This window comes from Urocitellus parryii, chromosome 1 (genome assembly GCF_045843805.1).
Source record: "Urocitellus parryii isolate mUroPar1 chromosome 1, mUroPar1.hap1, whole genome shotgun sequence".
NCBI classification, from domain to species: Eukaryota; Metazoa; Chordata; class Mammalia; order Rodentia; family Sciuridae; genus Urocitellus; species Urocitellus parryii.
Window position 1 is genome coordinate 265053107 of NC_135531.1, and position 16111 is coordinate 265069217.

The 16111-nt window shown below is 58.7% G+C and overlaps 1 protein-coding gene across 7 annotated transcripts in view; it reads right to left on the minus strand.

The window, feature by feature from the left end:
• Positions 1-16111, minus strand: part of Tns1 (tensin 1) — a 179403-nt gene that overhangs the window by 21198 nt on the left and 142094 nt on the right. For 2 of the 7 annotated variants that reach the window (XM_077803520.1, XM_077803529.1), the window contains 5 exons: positions 15782-15868; positions 10815-11011; positions 9831-9906; positions 6260-6352; positions 4865-4897 (listed from right to left, as the gene is read on the minus strand). In XM_077803520.1, the coding sequence (XP_077659646.1) occupies positions 4865-4897; positions 6260-6352; positions 9831-9906; positions 10815-11011; positions 15782-15868 (486 nt within the window). Of the gene's footprint in view, positions 1-4864; positions 4898-5382; positions 5407-6259; positions 6353-9830; positions 9907-10814; positions 11012-15781; positions 15869-16111 lie in introns of all 7 variants that reach the window. The other 5 variants (XM_077803523.1, XM_077803525.1, XM_077803527.1 and 2 more) reach the window with 5 other exon arrangements.

Below are 16111 nucleotides of genomic sequence, written 5' to 3' on the forward strand. Positions count from 1 at the left end.
TTCCTGGTGCTCAGCACGCCTCGCTCAGGTCCCTGCAGCACGCAGCACCTGTCCTCTCCCACCCAGGACAGCAAGGGGGACAGGGCTCAGGGGTGTTCCCCGTGCCCCACACAGCACCTGGCCCACAGCAGGCCTCGGCACGTGCCTGTCCCACAGACTCCGACCCACACGCCCACCCTGCAGCCCGTTCCCACCGAGGAAGACCAGGGGCCCGAGACGTGGCACTGGGTCTTCTCGCTCCCTGGAGTTCAAGGTGAAGCCTGCTCAGGTGAGCCCTGCGGGTCTGTCCTCTTCTCTAACCCCCTCTCCATCCTCAGCCACTGTCCCGCTCCCCCGCCTCCCTAGTGCTGCTTCACCTACTGCCCACCAGGCCCCTGCCCTGTGGCTCCACTGGCTCCGGGTGAGACACAGGGGGTCTGGCAGGGGGAGGCAGGGGTCGGTGGCTGCATCCCTGTACCCACGGCCGCAGCCCTGGTGGCTCTCCCCAGCCCTCCCCTGTTCCTTCAAGGCTGGGTGCCCAGGGCTCTCCCTGGTTTGCCCGGACTTTGTAACTCTGGCTCAACTCTCCTCGGACGCCATAGTGGTTCACCAAGACCTCGGCCCACACTCTGGGTAAGCAGCTCGGTCACCCTCCGCCCTGCTTCAGAGAAGCTCCAACAGCAGGAGGAGCCTGGGCCCCTGGTGGCTGATCCCCGTGGCCTGCTAGTCCACTGCCTTCTTCCAGCTGAGCTGTGAGCGGGGAAGGTGACAACAGAGGGCTGGCGGGACCCTGCGCCAGAACCCAAGCCGGCCACGTTCTGAGGGCGTCAGTGCCATCGGCTCCGATCCCTCAGCTTCTAGGACTAGGTGCCAGAACTCGGGGACAGAACCGCTTACCAGGGAGAGGCCGCTGCCGTGTGCCTGCCACAGTCAGGAAACAGCGAGGCCCATCAGGGACCTGCCCCACCCACGCCCTGCCCCCATCCTCTGCCCCTCTCCTTCCTGTCCCTCAGTCCCAAACCAGGGGTCGGGAGGGGCGAGGCCCTCCCCGCCACCTCTGTGCTCCGGGACCCAGAGAGCGGGGTCCCTGGGGAGTTCACCTCCAACACCAGCGCTAGGAGCCAGATGTGGGTCTCCCAGCCTTCAGACCCGGGGCCACCTCCAAGGCCGCCTTTTCTGTCTCTGCCTCGGCTTCCCCGTCCTTCCCACAGCACAGCAGGCTGCCCCGCCCCTTCTGTCACCCCCGAGAGCCCCTCATCTGTAAGGTGGGGACGACCCCGCCCAGCGCACTCTCCTGGACTCACAGGAGAGCTCCTTGGACGCCTTCTTGCTAGTCCAGTTTGGACCCGGCCGCCCTCCCCTGAGCCCCGGCTCCACTCCAGCCCACCCCAGGCAACGGAGTTGGGAAGGGCGGGAGAGGTGGGGCTGGGCAGGGTGCTGGGGTAGAACATTCCAGGAGCCCAGACCCACTCCAAGTGGCTGCTGGCGGCTGAGAGCAGCTGGAGGGACCAGGAGGACCTGGCTCCTCCAGCCCAGGGCCCGCTCCTCCTGACACCCTCAAGGGCACTTTCTACCTCCCCCAAACTCCAGCTGAGCAGAAGGGCCCCCGGGGGGCTGGGGTGTGGCTCAGTGGCAGGGCTCCTGCCCAGTGTGTGCCAGTGCCTGGGGTCCCGCCTCAGCACACAGGGGGGAAAAAGAGAAGGAGGATTAGACCCCCCCCCACTGAGTCCCATATCCAACAGCACAGAGTTAAAAGTTTAGACCCTTCTGACCACGCTGCAGATCCTCCACGCCCCCCCACCACGATACCCACCTGCCCGGCTCAGCCCTTCTGCCTACCTGCTGGGGTCTCCGCCCTCCCTGGGGTGCCGCACTCCATCTTCATATCCTCAGTTGTAAAGGCACAGGGCCTGGCACGTAGTATGTGCTCAATAAATCTGCATCAGAGGCTCTGCCCCAGGACACCCATAACAAGCCTCCCAGAGGTCACTCCTAGCCCCCGTCTTCACCCGCACTGAGAGCCTACCCTGAACGTCCCCTGCCGTGGAGGCCAATCCTCATGTCCACCTGTGCTCCTACCTCAGTGCTTCCTCCCCTCCTTCTCTCAAGGAGAAGGGCCCTGGGGCCCCACGCCCAGTGAAGTCACCATTCAAATGTTGAAGTGTCCCTTACACCCAGCGCAGTCACTTGGAAAGGAGCAGCCTCCACTCCCTGATCCTGCGTCAGCGCTAAGCTGTGCCCCTGACTACTGTGGGCCTGGGCGGGTCATGTAATCTCCCTGGTTGATAAAACGGGTTGCTCTACCTTCCTTTCAGCACTGCTGTGATGACAATGACTTCTGTGACCTGGCTCCTGCCTGTTCAACCTCACTCCATACCAAACACCCCCTGGCCCTGTGTTCCAGCCTCCTGACTTCTCTGTTCCTAGAAAAAACACTGTCACTTCCTCCCTCGGGACTTTGCACCTGCTATCGACATGCTATTCCCTCCCACCCCAGGGCCCTTGTACATGCCATTTCCCTTTGCTCTCACATCTGAGTTTCACCAGGTCTGTGCAACTCACCTCCACATCTTACTTTTTCAACCTGGGTCATGTTCTTTGCCATGAGGTCTCATGAAACTTTATCCCTTTCCTCCAAAGCACTTAATTCATAATTCTGGCTCCTGTTCATGCCTAGGCGCCGTAAGACTAGAAACCATGTCTCATACTGCTTATCGTTATGTCCCCAGAGCCTGGCACAGTCCTGGTACACAATAGGCACACAAAATATTTTTTGAATCAACAAATCAAAGAATGCATGAATATGTAGAGCACAGTGATGAACAGAACAAATGTCCCCCGAATTCTTCATTTCCTCCAGCTGAATAATTCTCCCACTCATCATTTCCCTCCACAGACTTCTTTTTCTGAATTTCCCATTAAATCATCAGCAGGGAAGTCAAGCAGAGCTTCCAAGGGTCAGCAAGGAGGTGCTGCCTGGGTCAGGAAATGCGCAACAGGTCGCCACAGCCTTGCCCCTGCCCCCCCTGGCCCACTGCCCGGGCAGCTATTCTGGCTCCCAGGCTGCAATCCTGGAGCCTAGGCCTGGAGGCAGGGGAGGGCTTGAAATGGCCACTTGACAGGAGGCCCAACTCCAGTTTGGTTCTGTCACCTCCCAAGTTCCCAAATGTGACCTTGGGCAGATCCCCCTGCCCCCCCTAACAGACCTCAGCTCCTTGTCCTGGACGATGGCAGGTGTGGGCATGGCTGTCTTGATCCCTAGCCGTCCCCTCCCAATTCTGTGGCAGGGGTGGGGGACTTGCAGCTTGTAAGCTGAGGGTCATTCACAGGCTCACTTGGCGGGTCTCAGTTCAGCTCTGTCACCACCTGCTCCTCTGAAGAGCCCCCTCAAGGCGGGAGCCACAGCAGCCAGGCCTGCCAGCCAGGAGGAGGATGCCGCTGGGGACTTCTCACCTGACAGCCCACCTGTGCGCCCGAGCCTGCCAACTCGGGGGACCGAGAGCCAGCTGCGCCATCAGAGAGCAGAGCCATGGCCCGGCTCGTGCCAGCCGCCCCACCCCAGCTGCACCGGCGTTTCGGAGAACCAGCAAGTTGGCCTCCAGCCCGAGACAGCCCCTTCCCAGGTATGCGGCTGGGGAGGGGCACGGAGGGGCCGGCGCATGCTCAGCCCCAGGACCTGCACCACGCCCAGGCATCCCAGGATGCCACCCAAACTCAAGCTGGTTGGACAGAGGCAAAACTTTCTCCAACCGCCTGACCTGGGGAGGGCAGATTCAGAGGGGTCTGGCCGGCTTTGGGGCTGGAAACCAACGTGGTGTGTACAAAGGACAGTGGCCCCGGAGAACCACACAGAGTCCCTAGAGAAACACCCCCCTCATCTCGCCCACTGGACCGAGTCCTCCTCTGAGTTCTGTCCCTAGTGGATCAAAGGCCTTCCACCAGACTGTGTTCCCTCTCTGCCTGCTGGTCACAATGCAAGGACAGGCTCATCCTAATCAGGGGGAGGCCCGGGCCCATGGCCTGCTAACTCCTGAAACTCTTTTCTTTATACACCAGGGCTGAACCCTGAGCCACATCCTCAGGCTTTTTTTATATTTTATTTTGAGACAGGGTCTCACTAAGTTGCTGAGGCTGGCTTTGAACTTGCGACCCTCCTGCCTCAGCCTCCTGAGCTGCTGGGATTATAGTCGTGGGCCACCACGCCCAACTCTTCAGAACATTGTGCATGGGTGTCCCACTGCCCTACTGTGGCGGGTGGGTCCACAGCTTTCCTGACATTCCCAAAGGCGTCTGAGATGTCGGAAAGACAGACTTCCTGCTGTCTGTGTGGATAGGGCCTTCCTGGAGGCAAGTTGTGAATCTATGACAGTGGCTCTGAAACAGGGACAACTGGCCATGTTGGAGATATCTTCAACTGTCATGACTGGGTGCTGCTCTGGCACCCAGTAGGTAGGAGCCAGAGATGCCGCCAACCGCCCTTCAGTGCACAGGAAGCCAACAGCCAGGAACTGTCCGCCCACCATGGCCACAGGGCCAGAAGCCCGGCTCAGACAGACCCCTCCAGACCCCTCTGCGTGGCTGGACACCAGGCCGGCGGGCACAAAGCCACTGGCAGAGGAAGTGACAGGAGAGACGTTTTTGTCCACAAACTGGCACCAGCTGGCGCCTGGACACTGGCTGTGCCTGAACCAGCGCCCAGTGGCTCCCAGCTCCCCAGACAGGATTCAGGTGGTGCCCGGGTGATATTTCATTGTCCGGGAGTGGGGACAGGAAGGCCATGTGCCTGGTCACTTGAGACCAGGTAAGAAAAGAGAGCTGTCCCTGAGCTGCCATGCGTGACAAGCCATTCCCAGACCCGGAGCAGCCGCACACCAGCCGCACTTACCTTCTGGAAGCTTAGCCAGCTCCCTCCCCTCATCTTCCTCCGAGGGAAGAGGAGAAGGCAGGCAAGAAGAAGAGGCAGGAAAGAGGGGCAGGAGACGGAGATGGGAGGAAGAACCATCGGGAGAGAGAGGGAGAGGGAGAGAGAGAGAGAAGGAGAGAGACTGGTTAACAGGGATTGTTCCTGGAGAAGGAATCGGCTGAGTGAAGGAGGCCGAGGCCGAGAAAGAGCTGGGCTCTCCACAAAGAGCTCAGGGGAGGGCTGAGACCCACCCTGTGCAGGACCCAGGAGTCCAGGGTGCAGTTTAGACACTGACGCGGGAGCCTGTCCCTCTCCCAGCCCCTGCGGCCAGGGCTCATGTGGGCCGAGTCTCGAGAAGCCACGCGCTAGCAGGTGAAAGGCAGCCCCAGCCCCCTTCCCCTCCCGTGGCTCAGTGTCCCTAGCCATGCTGGTCAGAAGTGACCTCCTGCGTGGGAGCCAGTGTCTGTGTGGGTCACAGATACATGCCGTTGCCCTCCTACCTGGCTGGACCAGTCTCCTGGTGGCTAAGGAGAGAAGGTTAACGTTGACCCCAAGACCCAGCTCCGCCCTGAAACCAGCGTCTAGAAGTAGTTTTCTGGACTGAACTGGCTCCATCTTGCCACTCAGAGCCCAGGGCCCCCCCTGCCTCCACCCCCACCCCACAGGAAGGAGAGGAAGTGGGAGGTGGGACAGGAGGTGGGAGGCATGACCCTGAGCACCTGCTCCAGAGGACAGCCTGAGTGGGCACCTGAGGAGGCCCACTTTCTACTACAGAGACAGGAGGGTGCTGGAGCCCAGAGAGGAGGGAGCAGCCAGGTAGCCTGGCTCCGGTCCTCAACAACAGGGTCAAAGGCTACCAGCATGAGGAATTTGGACCAGGAGACCAGCAAGGCCTTGGACAGGCCAGAGAGATCCAGGGCCAAGGGGGAGAGGGCTGTGGAGGGGACAGACAGCAATGGCTGCCACTGAGTCATGAGTTCTCAGGCGGAGGTTTGTGAGCCACAGAGGCAGACCAGGAGAACACCCCGAGTGCAGGTGGCCTCTGACGTCTCGAGAATGCTCAGAGCACACTAGGGACTGGGGAGCCAGGCTCCCAGCAGACAGCAGGCCGAGTCTAAGGAAACCGAAGCCAGGCCTCCAAATCCCAAAGTCCACAGGGGCCACATGGGCAGGAAGGTGGCCAAGGGATGTGTCACCTTGACCCCTGCACCGAGGGCCCCGAGGCCTGACCTCAGAGTGGCATAGAGCCCGCTCCCTCTCCTGTCCAGAGCGTCTCCAGAACCTCTACTCCGGGAGCCTCCATTGAGATCCCCTGCCCAGGCCACAGGGTCCTGCCCTGCGGCCTCCCGCACCACGTCCACCCAGCCAGTCACTCACCGCCTGTGGGGTGCAACAAGATGTCCGCTGGGTTGTGGGGTTTCAGGCCCAGAGCAGAGAGGGGTGTCTTGGCCAGACCTGGAGGGGAGCGCACTGTGCCAAAGGGAAAAAGAGGACACCTGGAGTGAGTGGATGGGGCAGCCCTGCGGGACACGCCACAGACAGAGCGAGGGGCCCGGTGGCCAGGGCTGGGCCACCGGAGCCAGCCCAAACCCCACACTGGGGCTCCACGGCCCTTCCAGTCCCCTGTGTTTCTTCACATTCCAGCAGTTTAAAGGACAAAGGGAAAGAGTCAGGAAATGACGTCCTTTGTCCTGGCCCTGTCCCCAACCTTGAGAGAATCATTCCTACCCCTCGGCCCTTGGCTTCTCACTGCGGCCCTTCTCACTGCTCTGCCCTACGGTATATACACGGCTCTCTCTGCCTCTCTCTAGAATATTCTCTCTCTCTTTCATCATTCTCTTTACCCAACATCCCCCCACCCAATGCACACACACACTTATACACTCACACACACACACAGACACAAACAAACACACAGCCTTTCAAACCCATGCACGTGATGGACTTAGAGGAAGACAAGTGAAGATAAAGATTCAGCAGAAGGGGGCCACGGGCTGAAAGGGGACCACGGGCTGGGCCTCAGGCCTGCCCTCCACCAGGTGTGTCCCTGACAATCTCAGCGAGGGACTGTCTCTGTGTGGGGCTCCGTACCCCCAGCCTCAGTGTCCTGGGAGAAGGAGAAGCCTGAGAATAATCCCTGGCCAAGAGCCCCAGCTTCCTGTGCACAGCCAGGCTCCGCCCAGCCGCCCATCTGGGTTACAAGTGTCACATAACACCAGGTCAGAAAGGCTGTCAGGCTCTTTCCCATCAGCCAAGGACTCAGCTGAGCTGCTGGGCAGTGTCATGCCCAGTCACGAGATGTCTTGGTGACAGCTGCTGCGTCTCCTCACACACCTCCGAGAAGAGAAGAAATGAGCTCTGTGGCTCCTAGCAAGGAGACCTACAGAGGCCACAGCCTCTGAGGACACTCCCTCTCACCGGTGGCCTCAACGGACTAGCTGTGGCCCTCGGACGCCCAGGACCCAAACACAGCTCCGCCACCCTCCCTGGGCCCGCTGGCTTTTCCCAAGACAGACAGGCTTCAAAGAAAGGGACAGCAACAGACAAGTACAGCCTCTCAGTGTCACCAACATGCACAGCTTGGTCAGGCCGGCACAGGTGTGCACACATGCTGAGGGAGATGGGTGGCCCACTAACACCCCAGCCTCACTGTCCTTAGATGACCAAGGGACAAATACAGCACAGGGAGAAACGTGGGCAAACACACCTCCAAGGTATCAGGTAGGTCCAGACCTCTCCATCCCCACAGCCCCCTGCCCCACATGACATCCTGCTCATAGACGCTTCTCAAGCCTTCAGTAATGTCCGTCAACTGAGTGCACAGATTAAATGACATAATCACCAAGAGCGAGCCTGACCTCCGAGACGCCGGCTCAGGGACAGGGAAGCAGCTCCAGCCCGCAAGTCTGCATATGCCACCCAGCAGGTGCATCAGGGTGCAGGGCCCCAGAGAGAGAAATCAGAGGGGGCCAGAGGCCAGAGACTCGCGCGCCCCAGCGCCCCCATCCCAGGCAGCGCGGCCCTTCTGCTGAGGCAGCTGAGTGGGTGGCACTGAAGCCAGGCGCCCTCTGCTTCCTGAAAGAAAAATTCCTGGCATTTCCCCACCTTCCATCCTCTCTCTCCAACTCTGTGCATTATGAAAGCTCTGACTTATCCTTGTCCCCAGGGCACCCAGGGCTGGCCAGGGGGAGGGAGAGAAAAAGGTAAAACTCAATTCTAGGACAGACCTGATGGCTTCCATCCCAAGCAAGGGGACACCCAGCCCTTGGCTGCTGGACCTGACAGCAAAAGGAGGCAGAGGTGAAGGTCAAAGGTCAGGACTGGGTAAGAGAAGCCATCGAGCCAACCGGGTTACAGAGTGTCTTGAGTAGGTGGCTCCCGTGTGGCAGCCAAGGGCCCCCAAGGCCACCAAGGCCACTTGCAGTTGACTGATCTGAACTGAGTTGTGCTGTCAGTTCAAAATACACAACAGTATTCAGGGTGCAAAAGGAACACAAAATATCTCATTTTTTAAATTAACAAAGTACAGCTCAATCATGTAGATTGAAGTTAAATAAAGCTGATTATTAAAAATAATGTCACCATTATCTTTTTACATGTTTAAAAAAGATTGTAAAATTATCTCAGTATTTTTAGACTGATTTACCTGTTGAAATGATAATAGTTTGGACTTAGAAAAATGGTATTAAAATTAATTTCAACAGGTCATGATTTTTGAAGTTACTAGGGAATTTTTTAAAAATATTTTTTAGTTGCAGATGGATATACTATCTTTGTTTTATACAATACATAAAAATAAAGGATTATTTTTATGTGGTGCCAAGAATTGAACCCAGTGCCTCATACATGCTGGGCAAGCGCTCTACCGCTGGGCCACAATCCCGACCCGACTACTAGAGAATTCTAATGGTGAGGGTGCTCGTATTCTGTGTCCACCCGCGGCCAGAGCCAGGGCTGCCAGGGCTGCTGATCTGTCACAGTTTTGGCCTCCTCAAGATGGCAGCCAGCACAGTTTTGCTGGCACACAGAATACGTGCACTATTGCCACGTTCTACCCCTGTGCAGGACAGCCAGCCCCAAGGGACACAGAGCCAGCTGCAGCTCACCCTTCCTTAGCCACCTCCCCTCTCGTGAGGGCAAATGCACAGCTTGGGCCTGGACCAGCCAACCCACCCCTGAGGATCCCCGGAACCTGCTTCCTCTGCTCTGCTGATCTGGGCCTCTCATGGGGACCCGAGTGTCTCTTGACCTGACAGGATGCTGTCACTGCATTGACCACAGCCACCTCCCCCAGGTCAAGGTATTTCCCCTATAAGAGGGATGGCTGCCGTGCTCCTGGCCTCTTTCACTCTTCCCTTTGGTGGCCCTTTGGGAATTTGCCTCCCCAGCCGTATAGGCAGGCTACAGACTAAAGGCCTCTGATTGGAGGCCAAGGTCAGATGAGATGGGGGTTCTGCCAGCCTGAGTCCCAGACCTTTCTTTCCTTGCTTGGAACTACATAGATTGCTCGAGGCAGAAGAGGGTCTGGATGCAGAAAGAAATGGGGGTCAGAAAAAGAGGTCAAGGTGAAGTCACCAAGAGTCATATTCGGATGGAATATCTTTTGAGCATAGGAGGCAAAAAAGTCTCAAACAACTAAGAAAACTCCATACTATGAGAAGCCAGGGTCCCACGGGCCATCAATCCAGATCCCAAGACCGGGGCTGCCTCATCCCAGAAGGGACAGGAGAGAAGATGGTGCAATGGAAATAAGGGAGTGGGGGTGGGGGAGGCCCACTCTAGCCCTGCCTGACTCAGGGAAGTGAGAAGCAGGAGATTTCAGCTGAACGCACCTCTGCTGGCACACTGCCCCCACCCCACCCCCATACTTGGGGCACTTGCATAGGTCAAGATTAAGATGAGGTCAGGAGGGCCATGGGGAGGATAGGCTTAAGCAGGGAGTTCTTACCCCCACCGGACGGCGGGCTGGTTGGAGAGGTCCCCTCCATCTCCTCGAAGGCCTCCTTGTAGCTGTGCAGGTGGGGCTGCAGGGGGACAAAGGGGAAGAAAAGGGGGAAGCCCTGAGAAGAGGAGGTCCCCCTTCAGATGACCTTGAGCATGAGGTCAAGGTCACAAATTCCCTCCCCAGCCTGACTCTCTGCCACTGCTCAGGTAAGTGCAGAGGTCAAAGGGAGATCTTGGTCACTCACAGCCCCAACAACTCCTTGAACTAGAGAGAGTGGGGGAGTGGCCATTTGCAAGCTCAGGCAGAACTGGAAGTATTTCTGAACACGGCTACAGAGAAGGGGCTGAAGGCAGGGGCCTTGCATCCTGCCAGAAGGCAAGAGAAAAAAGAGGCAAGGGCCTCTGGCATCCAGAATGCCTTTCTACTCTGGGTTTTATACAACAGCACCCACTGGTATCTCTCAATGTGGCCATGGACCATCAGAATTTTTCAGGGTGCATGTTTATGATGCAGATTCCTGGGTCCCATCCCAGAATGTCTATGCTGGAATCTCTGGAGGTGGATTTGGGAATCAACAGTTTTAACAAACTCCCCACTGAAGTTTGAGATCCTCTGCCTCCGACTACTGAAATGTCTCAGAAATGCACTCTTCTGGGCATGAAAACTAACTCTTCCAAGAAAACCCTTATTTCTGAAAAAGGCTCAAGAATATTTTGTCAGTCTATACAACCTGGTTTGGACTTTCAAGATGAAGGTCATCTATGTCATCCCTAGGATCCTTATCACACTACAAAGGGACTCTCTTTAGAAATCAAGAAAGTAACAGGGCGTAAAAGCTATTGGAGGGAGAAAATGGGCTCCAGATTCCACATGCCAGAGAAACGGCCTTGGGTGAGGAAGCGAGGAGGCAAAAACTCTGCATTTCACTGATGGGTCACTGCCACAGTGCTGCCCTCTGTGGCCCCAGGATGCAGCTCAAGGACTCACCTCTTTGGGCCGCCCTCCAGGATTGAGGGCGATGGTGAGAGCCAGCTCAGGGGAGACACACTGGACAGGGGAGCGAACCCCAGGGCTACGGGGGGATGTGGCTTCAGGAGAATGGTTCTCATACTGTCCATCGCTGGCTGCCCGCCTCCGGAGTGGGGCTGGGGGCTCCGCAGGCTGCCTCTCCCGAGCCTGCACCCCTGGGAGGAATGGCAAGGCATGCAGGGCGATGAGCATATTGTTGGAGAAATACTCCACCCCTCCTAGTCGCCCCAGAGAAGGCAGCGCCCCTTAGCACAGGGCCAAGCTGGAGCGGGCCAGCCTCCCCTCTGCACCTCCCCCAGCCTTCCTGGGTCCAACTCTGTTCACACCCTGGGTTTTCTCTGCAGGGTGGGGGACCTGCTTGGACAGGGCCAGGAATCGCCAGGAATCGCTTCTCCACACAGGGTTGGGACCAAGAGCACAAAGGATTGATACAAGAAACAGATGTCAGCTCCGTCCAGCCCCTAGAGGCAGAGGGCCAGAGCTTCCAGACACAGGAGGGGAGGTGGAGGGAAGTGAGGGTCTCCAAGGCAACTGCATCAACCAACAGGCAACATCAAGCCCGTGGGGAGGAACTTTTGGAAGGGGATAAATTGCATCATCTTGCAAAATGGTGCTCCCAAGAAGAAACAAAGAAACGATTTATTCTCGCTGTGGAGTCCTCAGCCCAACTGGCCACTGGGATATTTTGAGCCTTCTCTGGGGTTCCCCAACCTCCGTTGGTGTACATCTGAGACTTCTTACCAACCTCCCTCCTACTGGCCCCTTAGCTAAGCACCCACTCTTCTCACTCCAAAGATGGCCACGGCTCCCAGCGGCCCCTCCCTGCAAAGGGCAGGCACAGAGGTCATGCTCTCCATCTGCGTCTCAGCACTCCCAACCCCAGGCCCCCCTCCGCAGGCCGGGCACAGTGCTCACCTCGCCCTCCTTCCTTCCTTCCCACTCTCTTCCCACAGCTGGGCTGAGGCATGGAATCCATTGCCTCACTGAACTGGCTCCCGGAATCCTAGAAAATTCACTTCCCAGGTCCCAGGAGCCAAGACCCAGCCCAAAGGGTGGGCCTCAGACCTGATTATCTTCCAGGACACTCTCAGCCCTGCCTTAACCCCCACTGGGACTAACCAAAGGTCCTAGGTCACATGGGCCTGGTACCTGGGATGTACCTCTGAGAAAACCATTCCACGGCACACATGGGAGCACACACACACACACACACACACACACACACACCCCACACACTGCTGGACCCTAGGAAAAGGCCAGTACAGCCAAGCAGATCACCACCGCACAGCCTGAACCACCCTCCACCATCCACAGTGGTCTGCATGCGGGGCAGCCCCTGTTTTCTTGGCTGTAGGCCGACGAGTCTGGGGCAGGCGCACCCCTGCTTTCACGCCACACGCAGTCACTGTAGACAGGGACCCGGGTGCTCCCGGGATGGGTGCTCCATAAGCCAGTCAGAGGGTCAGGGGATCACGGGTTAAATCCAGAAGGTGCAGAGGTGGAGGATACCTGGAGTCCCCACCTTGGTCCTTACCCAGAGGCCCTGCCTGCCCACTCAGCCAGGACAACCTCACTGCCACTCCCAAACTGCTCTTACAGCTAATAAGCTGCCAACCTCAGCATGTCCTTATTTTCAGAATAGAAAACCAGGAGTCATATAAGCCTCAGCCAGGGGCTGCTAGGGGCACCCACCCTGAGGGACGGAGGGCATGGCCCGGGAAGGCAGAGCACACCAGCCTCAACCAGCGAGTCCAGACTCCCAGGCCTCAAAGGCTCTGTGCGGCCAGCAGCTCAGCCAGGCCTGCAGGAAGCCCTGGCCCTGGCCATGCTTCCCCTTCCCCTGCCAAGGCCCTGCCCCACTCGGGCCTCCTGGGCAGCGTGGACAGGGCTGCTGCTACAGTCATTCGGCAAAAACATTACAGAGAAGCAGAGGTTGCCACTGATTTTCTAATAATACTGTGACAAAGGAGGAAGGTTCCCAGCCTGGAACTGAGTTCAGCCCCAAGGTGAAGAAACACATTAGGGCTGGTCTCCGTCCCGGGCTCACCCACCCGGCAGCCTCCTCTGCCGGTCCCTTGCCTTTTCAGGAGGTGGCCGGTTTCCCTGTCCCGTGATCTGATGAGGTTTGCCCTTGGGAAAATCGGTCTGTTGCCACTGGAGACACTGCCTGAGTAGCATCCATGCCCAGGGGCCACGGTCAACCGTGGCAGCAGGACAGGAGGCTGGACTGAACGTGGCCTTGCTGATGGTGGAGGAGCCAGACGCCAGGCATGCAGAGAGCTGTGCCTTCTCAGCTCCTTCGCCACCACCAGCTGGCACGCGGGAGAGCGTTCTGATCAGAGGCAGAAGGATGGACCAAATGACCTCTGAAGAGCCAGGGAGCTGCAGGGCACAGCCTCCCCCTTCAGAAGGAGAAGACCCTGCATTCCACTCCCATGGGGCCAGCCCCACCCCCCAAAGAGTGCCCCCTGGCACCAGTGGCCACTCAGGGCCACTTGCATTCTTTGAACACAGTGTCCCACTGTTGTCCCCTTTGGCAAGCCCAGAGCTGCCCTGGAGTGCCTGGAGAACCTCGTTCCCTCTCTCTTGTCACTCTCCAAGGGAGGGGAGCCGGGCATGATGGAGGAAGAGAAGAGAGCCCCATTGTTCTGAGCCAAGCTGGGACGTCTGGACCCCAGTTGACAGCCCGTGTCAGAGGGAGAACAGCCCCCTCCCACGTCCCAGAGCCTGCCCCAGGCCACCACCCTCCACCCAGGACTTCCTCAGTCCCCCAGCCCCACTCTCCCTCAGGGCCTCTGGTTCCGACATGCACACTCACACAGACACACATGCACACAAGTGTGCACGCACCACCAGCCAACCGGACAGGAAGGGCAACGGGGCACGGGATGGTGGGATCTTGGTGGGGCCCTCAGCACCCTTACAGTCAGCCCCACCCACCCCTGCAGAAGGCCATATGGCCAGGGGAAGCTGGTGAAGAAAGGAGCCAAGAAAAGCAGGATTCTGGAAGGTTCTCCCAGCCAGGCCAGCAAGTCCAGCACTCTACTCCAAGAAGACTGAGAAGTGAGATGCACTGATACAAGAAGGTGGTCTTCAGGATCTCATCACCCGCCAAGGGGCCTGGGTCACCCTCTAAGGGCTGCTCACACACAATAGCTTGAGGTCCTCCCCTCGGCCCTGAGAGGATGGCAGGCACCTCTGCCCCAGAGCCTCCACATGGCCCCACAACTGGGGAGGAGCAGGCCAGGCAGCCCCACCGCCCAGGGCACTCCATCTTGCTGCCCAGGAGGGTGCTGTTGGGGGACAGCTCTCTCCCGAGGCTCCTCTAACATGAGGTAGACCTGAGACAACCCCGGCCTTCACCACGCACACACGTACACACACACACACACACATACACGTACACACACACACACACGTACACACACGCACACCCTGCAATTCTGGGCGTGAGGCCCCAACACTTTGGTAAAGGACTGCCTCTCCCACCCGAGTCACAGGGACAAACTCCCTGGTGTCAGCTTCCCCCACCCCGTGGCCACTCCCACCCCCACAGACCCAGCTCTTCTCCCAATCTTCCAATTTCCAGAAGACTGGCTTCCTCAGCTCCAGGTCGGGAACGGGGTGTCCGACTGCATGCCTGGGGCTCCAGGAGCAAGGGGATCCAGGAGGAAGGCCACCTGCTAGGCCAGGGCACCAGAAAGCCACACGGCAGAGGCTCACACTAGCAGCCCTAGGGCAAGCCATGCCAGCTCCCCTCAGGACACACCACCCCAGGAACCCGCCCAGCCCAGGCCCGGCTGGACACTGCACTCCCCACCACAGGGCTGAGAAAAAGGCAGCGGGAAAGGAGGGGGACGGGGGACAGGGTTTTAGAGCCATCTCCCGATTATCCATGGACTGGGAGAAGGAGGATCCAAGAGGCACCAGGCAGCGCCATTGGCCGTCACTGGTTCCCAGCGCCTCTCAGGCCATGGTGTGGGACAAGCCTGAGCACACTGTCCCCTCCCTGACACCAGCCTGAGGCTCACAACAGCTGGGAAAGACCAGCTGATTCTCTCCCCAGGACTACGAGCCTGAGGATCTGCTGTCCAGGAAGTTGGAGTGGACATCAGGGGACATCATCATCCTCAGATAAAGTACCATGGCCCTGAGGGAGGGGCCCCCCCATCTGGGACAAGCCAAACCACCGTGCGAAACACTGGAGGCTGGGCTGTCACCCTCCAGTTTTCAAACTGGGTAACTGAGCTCTGAACAGGTGAGCGACTTGCCCAAGGTCACGGGGGTGAGCACAGGCAGGGCCAGGACCATAGCCCAGGCTTCTGACTCTCGGCCGTGGGTCCTAGGATCAGATGGGGGTGGGGTCAGAAGTACTCTGTCTCCAGGGTGTGCGATGCTCCAGTGGCCGAGCAGCAGGTGCTGGGTGACCACTCTGTCCTGCACCCGGTGGCTGGCCCCAAGCAAGGCACAGCCTACCTCCTGGTGAGACCCCCCACCCCCAGCACAGACTATCTGCCGGGGAGGGGGGTTCAGGGTGCTGGACCCCTCACTGCGCACCTCACCCCGGAGGCCTTTACCTCCGTGGGGACCCTGAGGGTTCATCTAGCCCCTTCACACCTGTTCCCAAGGCTGAAAGCATCAGGCCCCATCCATGCAGAAGCGGGGACCAGGCTCATGCAGAGAGGAGGGACAGAGGACTTGGAGAGGACGGGGAGGAAAGAGAGGGTAAGGAGCAGGCCAGAGAGAAAACCAGGGAGAGCAGAGAGCGCAAGGGAGAGCTGGAAAGAGGACAAGCACCCAGCAGAGGGGAGACGGGGACAGGAGGGAGTGGGGCAGGGAGGGAGAGAGGCAGCTGGCGAGGTCTGAAGAGAGAGAGAGACCAGGAGCTAAACTGAGGGCCAAGGGAGCGGGGACAGGGGACCAACCAGAGAGGGAGGCAGATCGCAGCCGGTGGAGAGGAGGGGCCCGGGAGTGGCCACCCTGCCCCATGTCCTGCAGCTTGGCATTGTACGCTGCCCACCCCAACCCCAGGGGAGCCGGCAAGGGTGGGAGGCAGGCGGGCGGGGAGACACCAGGCCAGGAAAGCACAGGGGACAGGTGGACACAGGCCACGCAGAGCATGCAGGGACAGGCACAAAACAAGACGAAACAAAACACAAAGAGAAAAATCGAGATTAGCTGGTGTTCTGCCTGGGATGGGCCACACACTGGAGGGGGCGGGGAGGGAGTGCGGCAAGAAGAGAGGGTGGATCTGG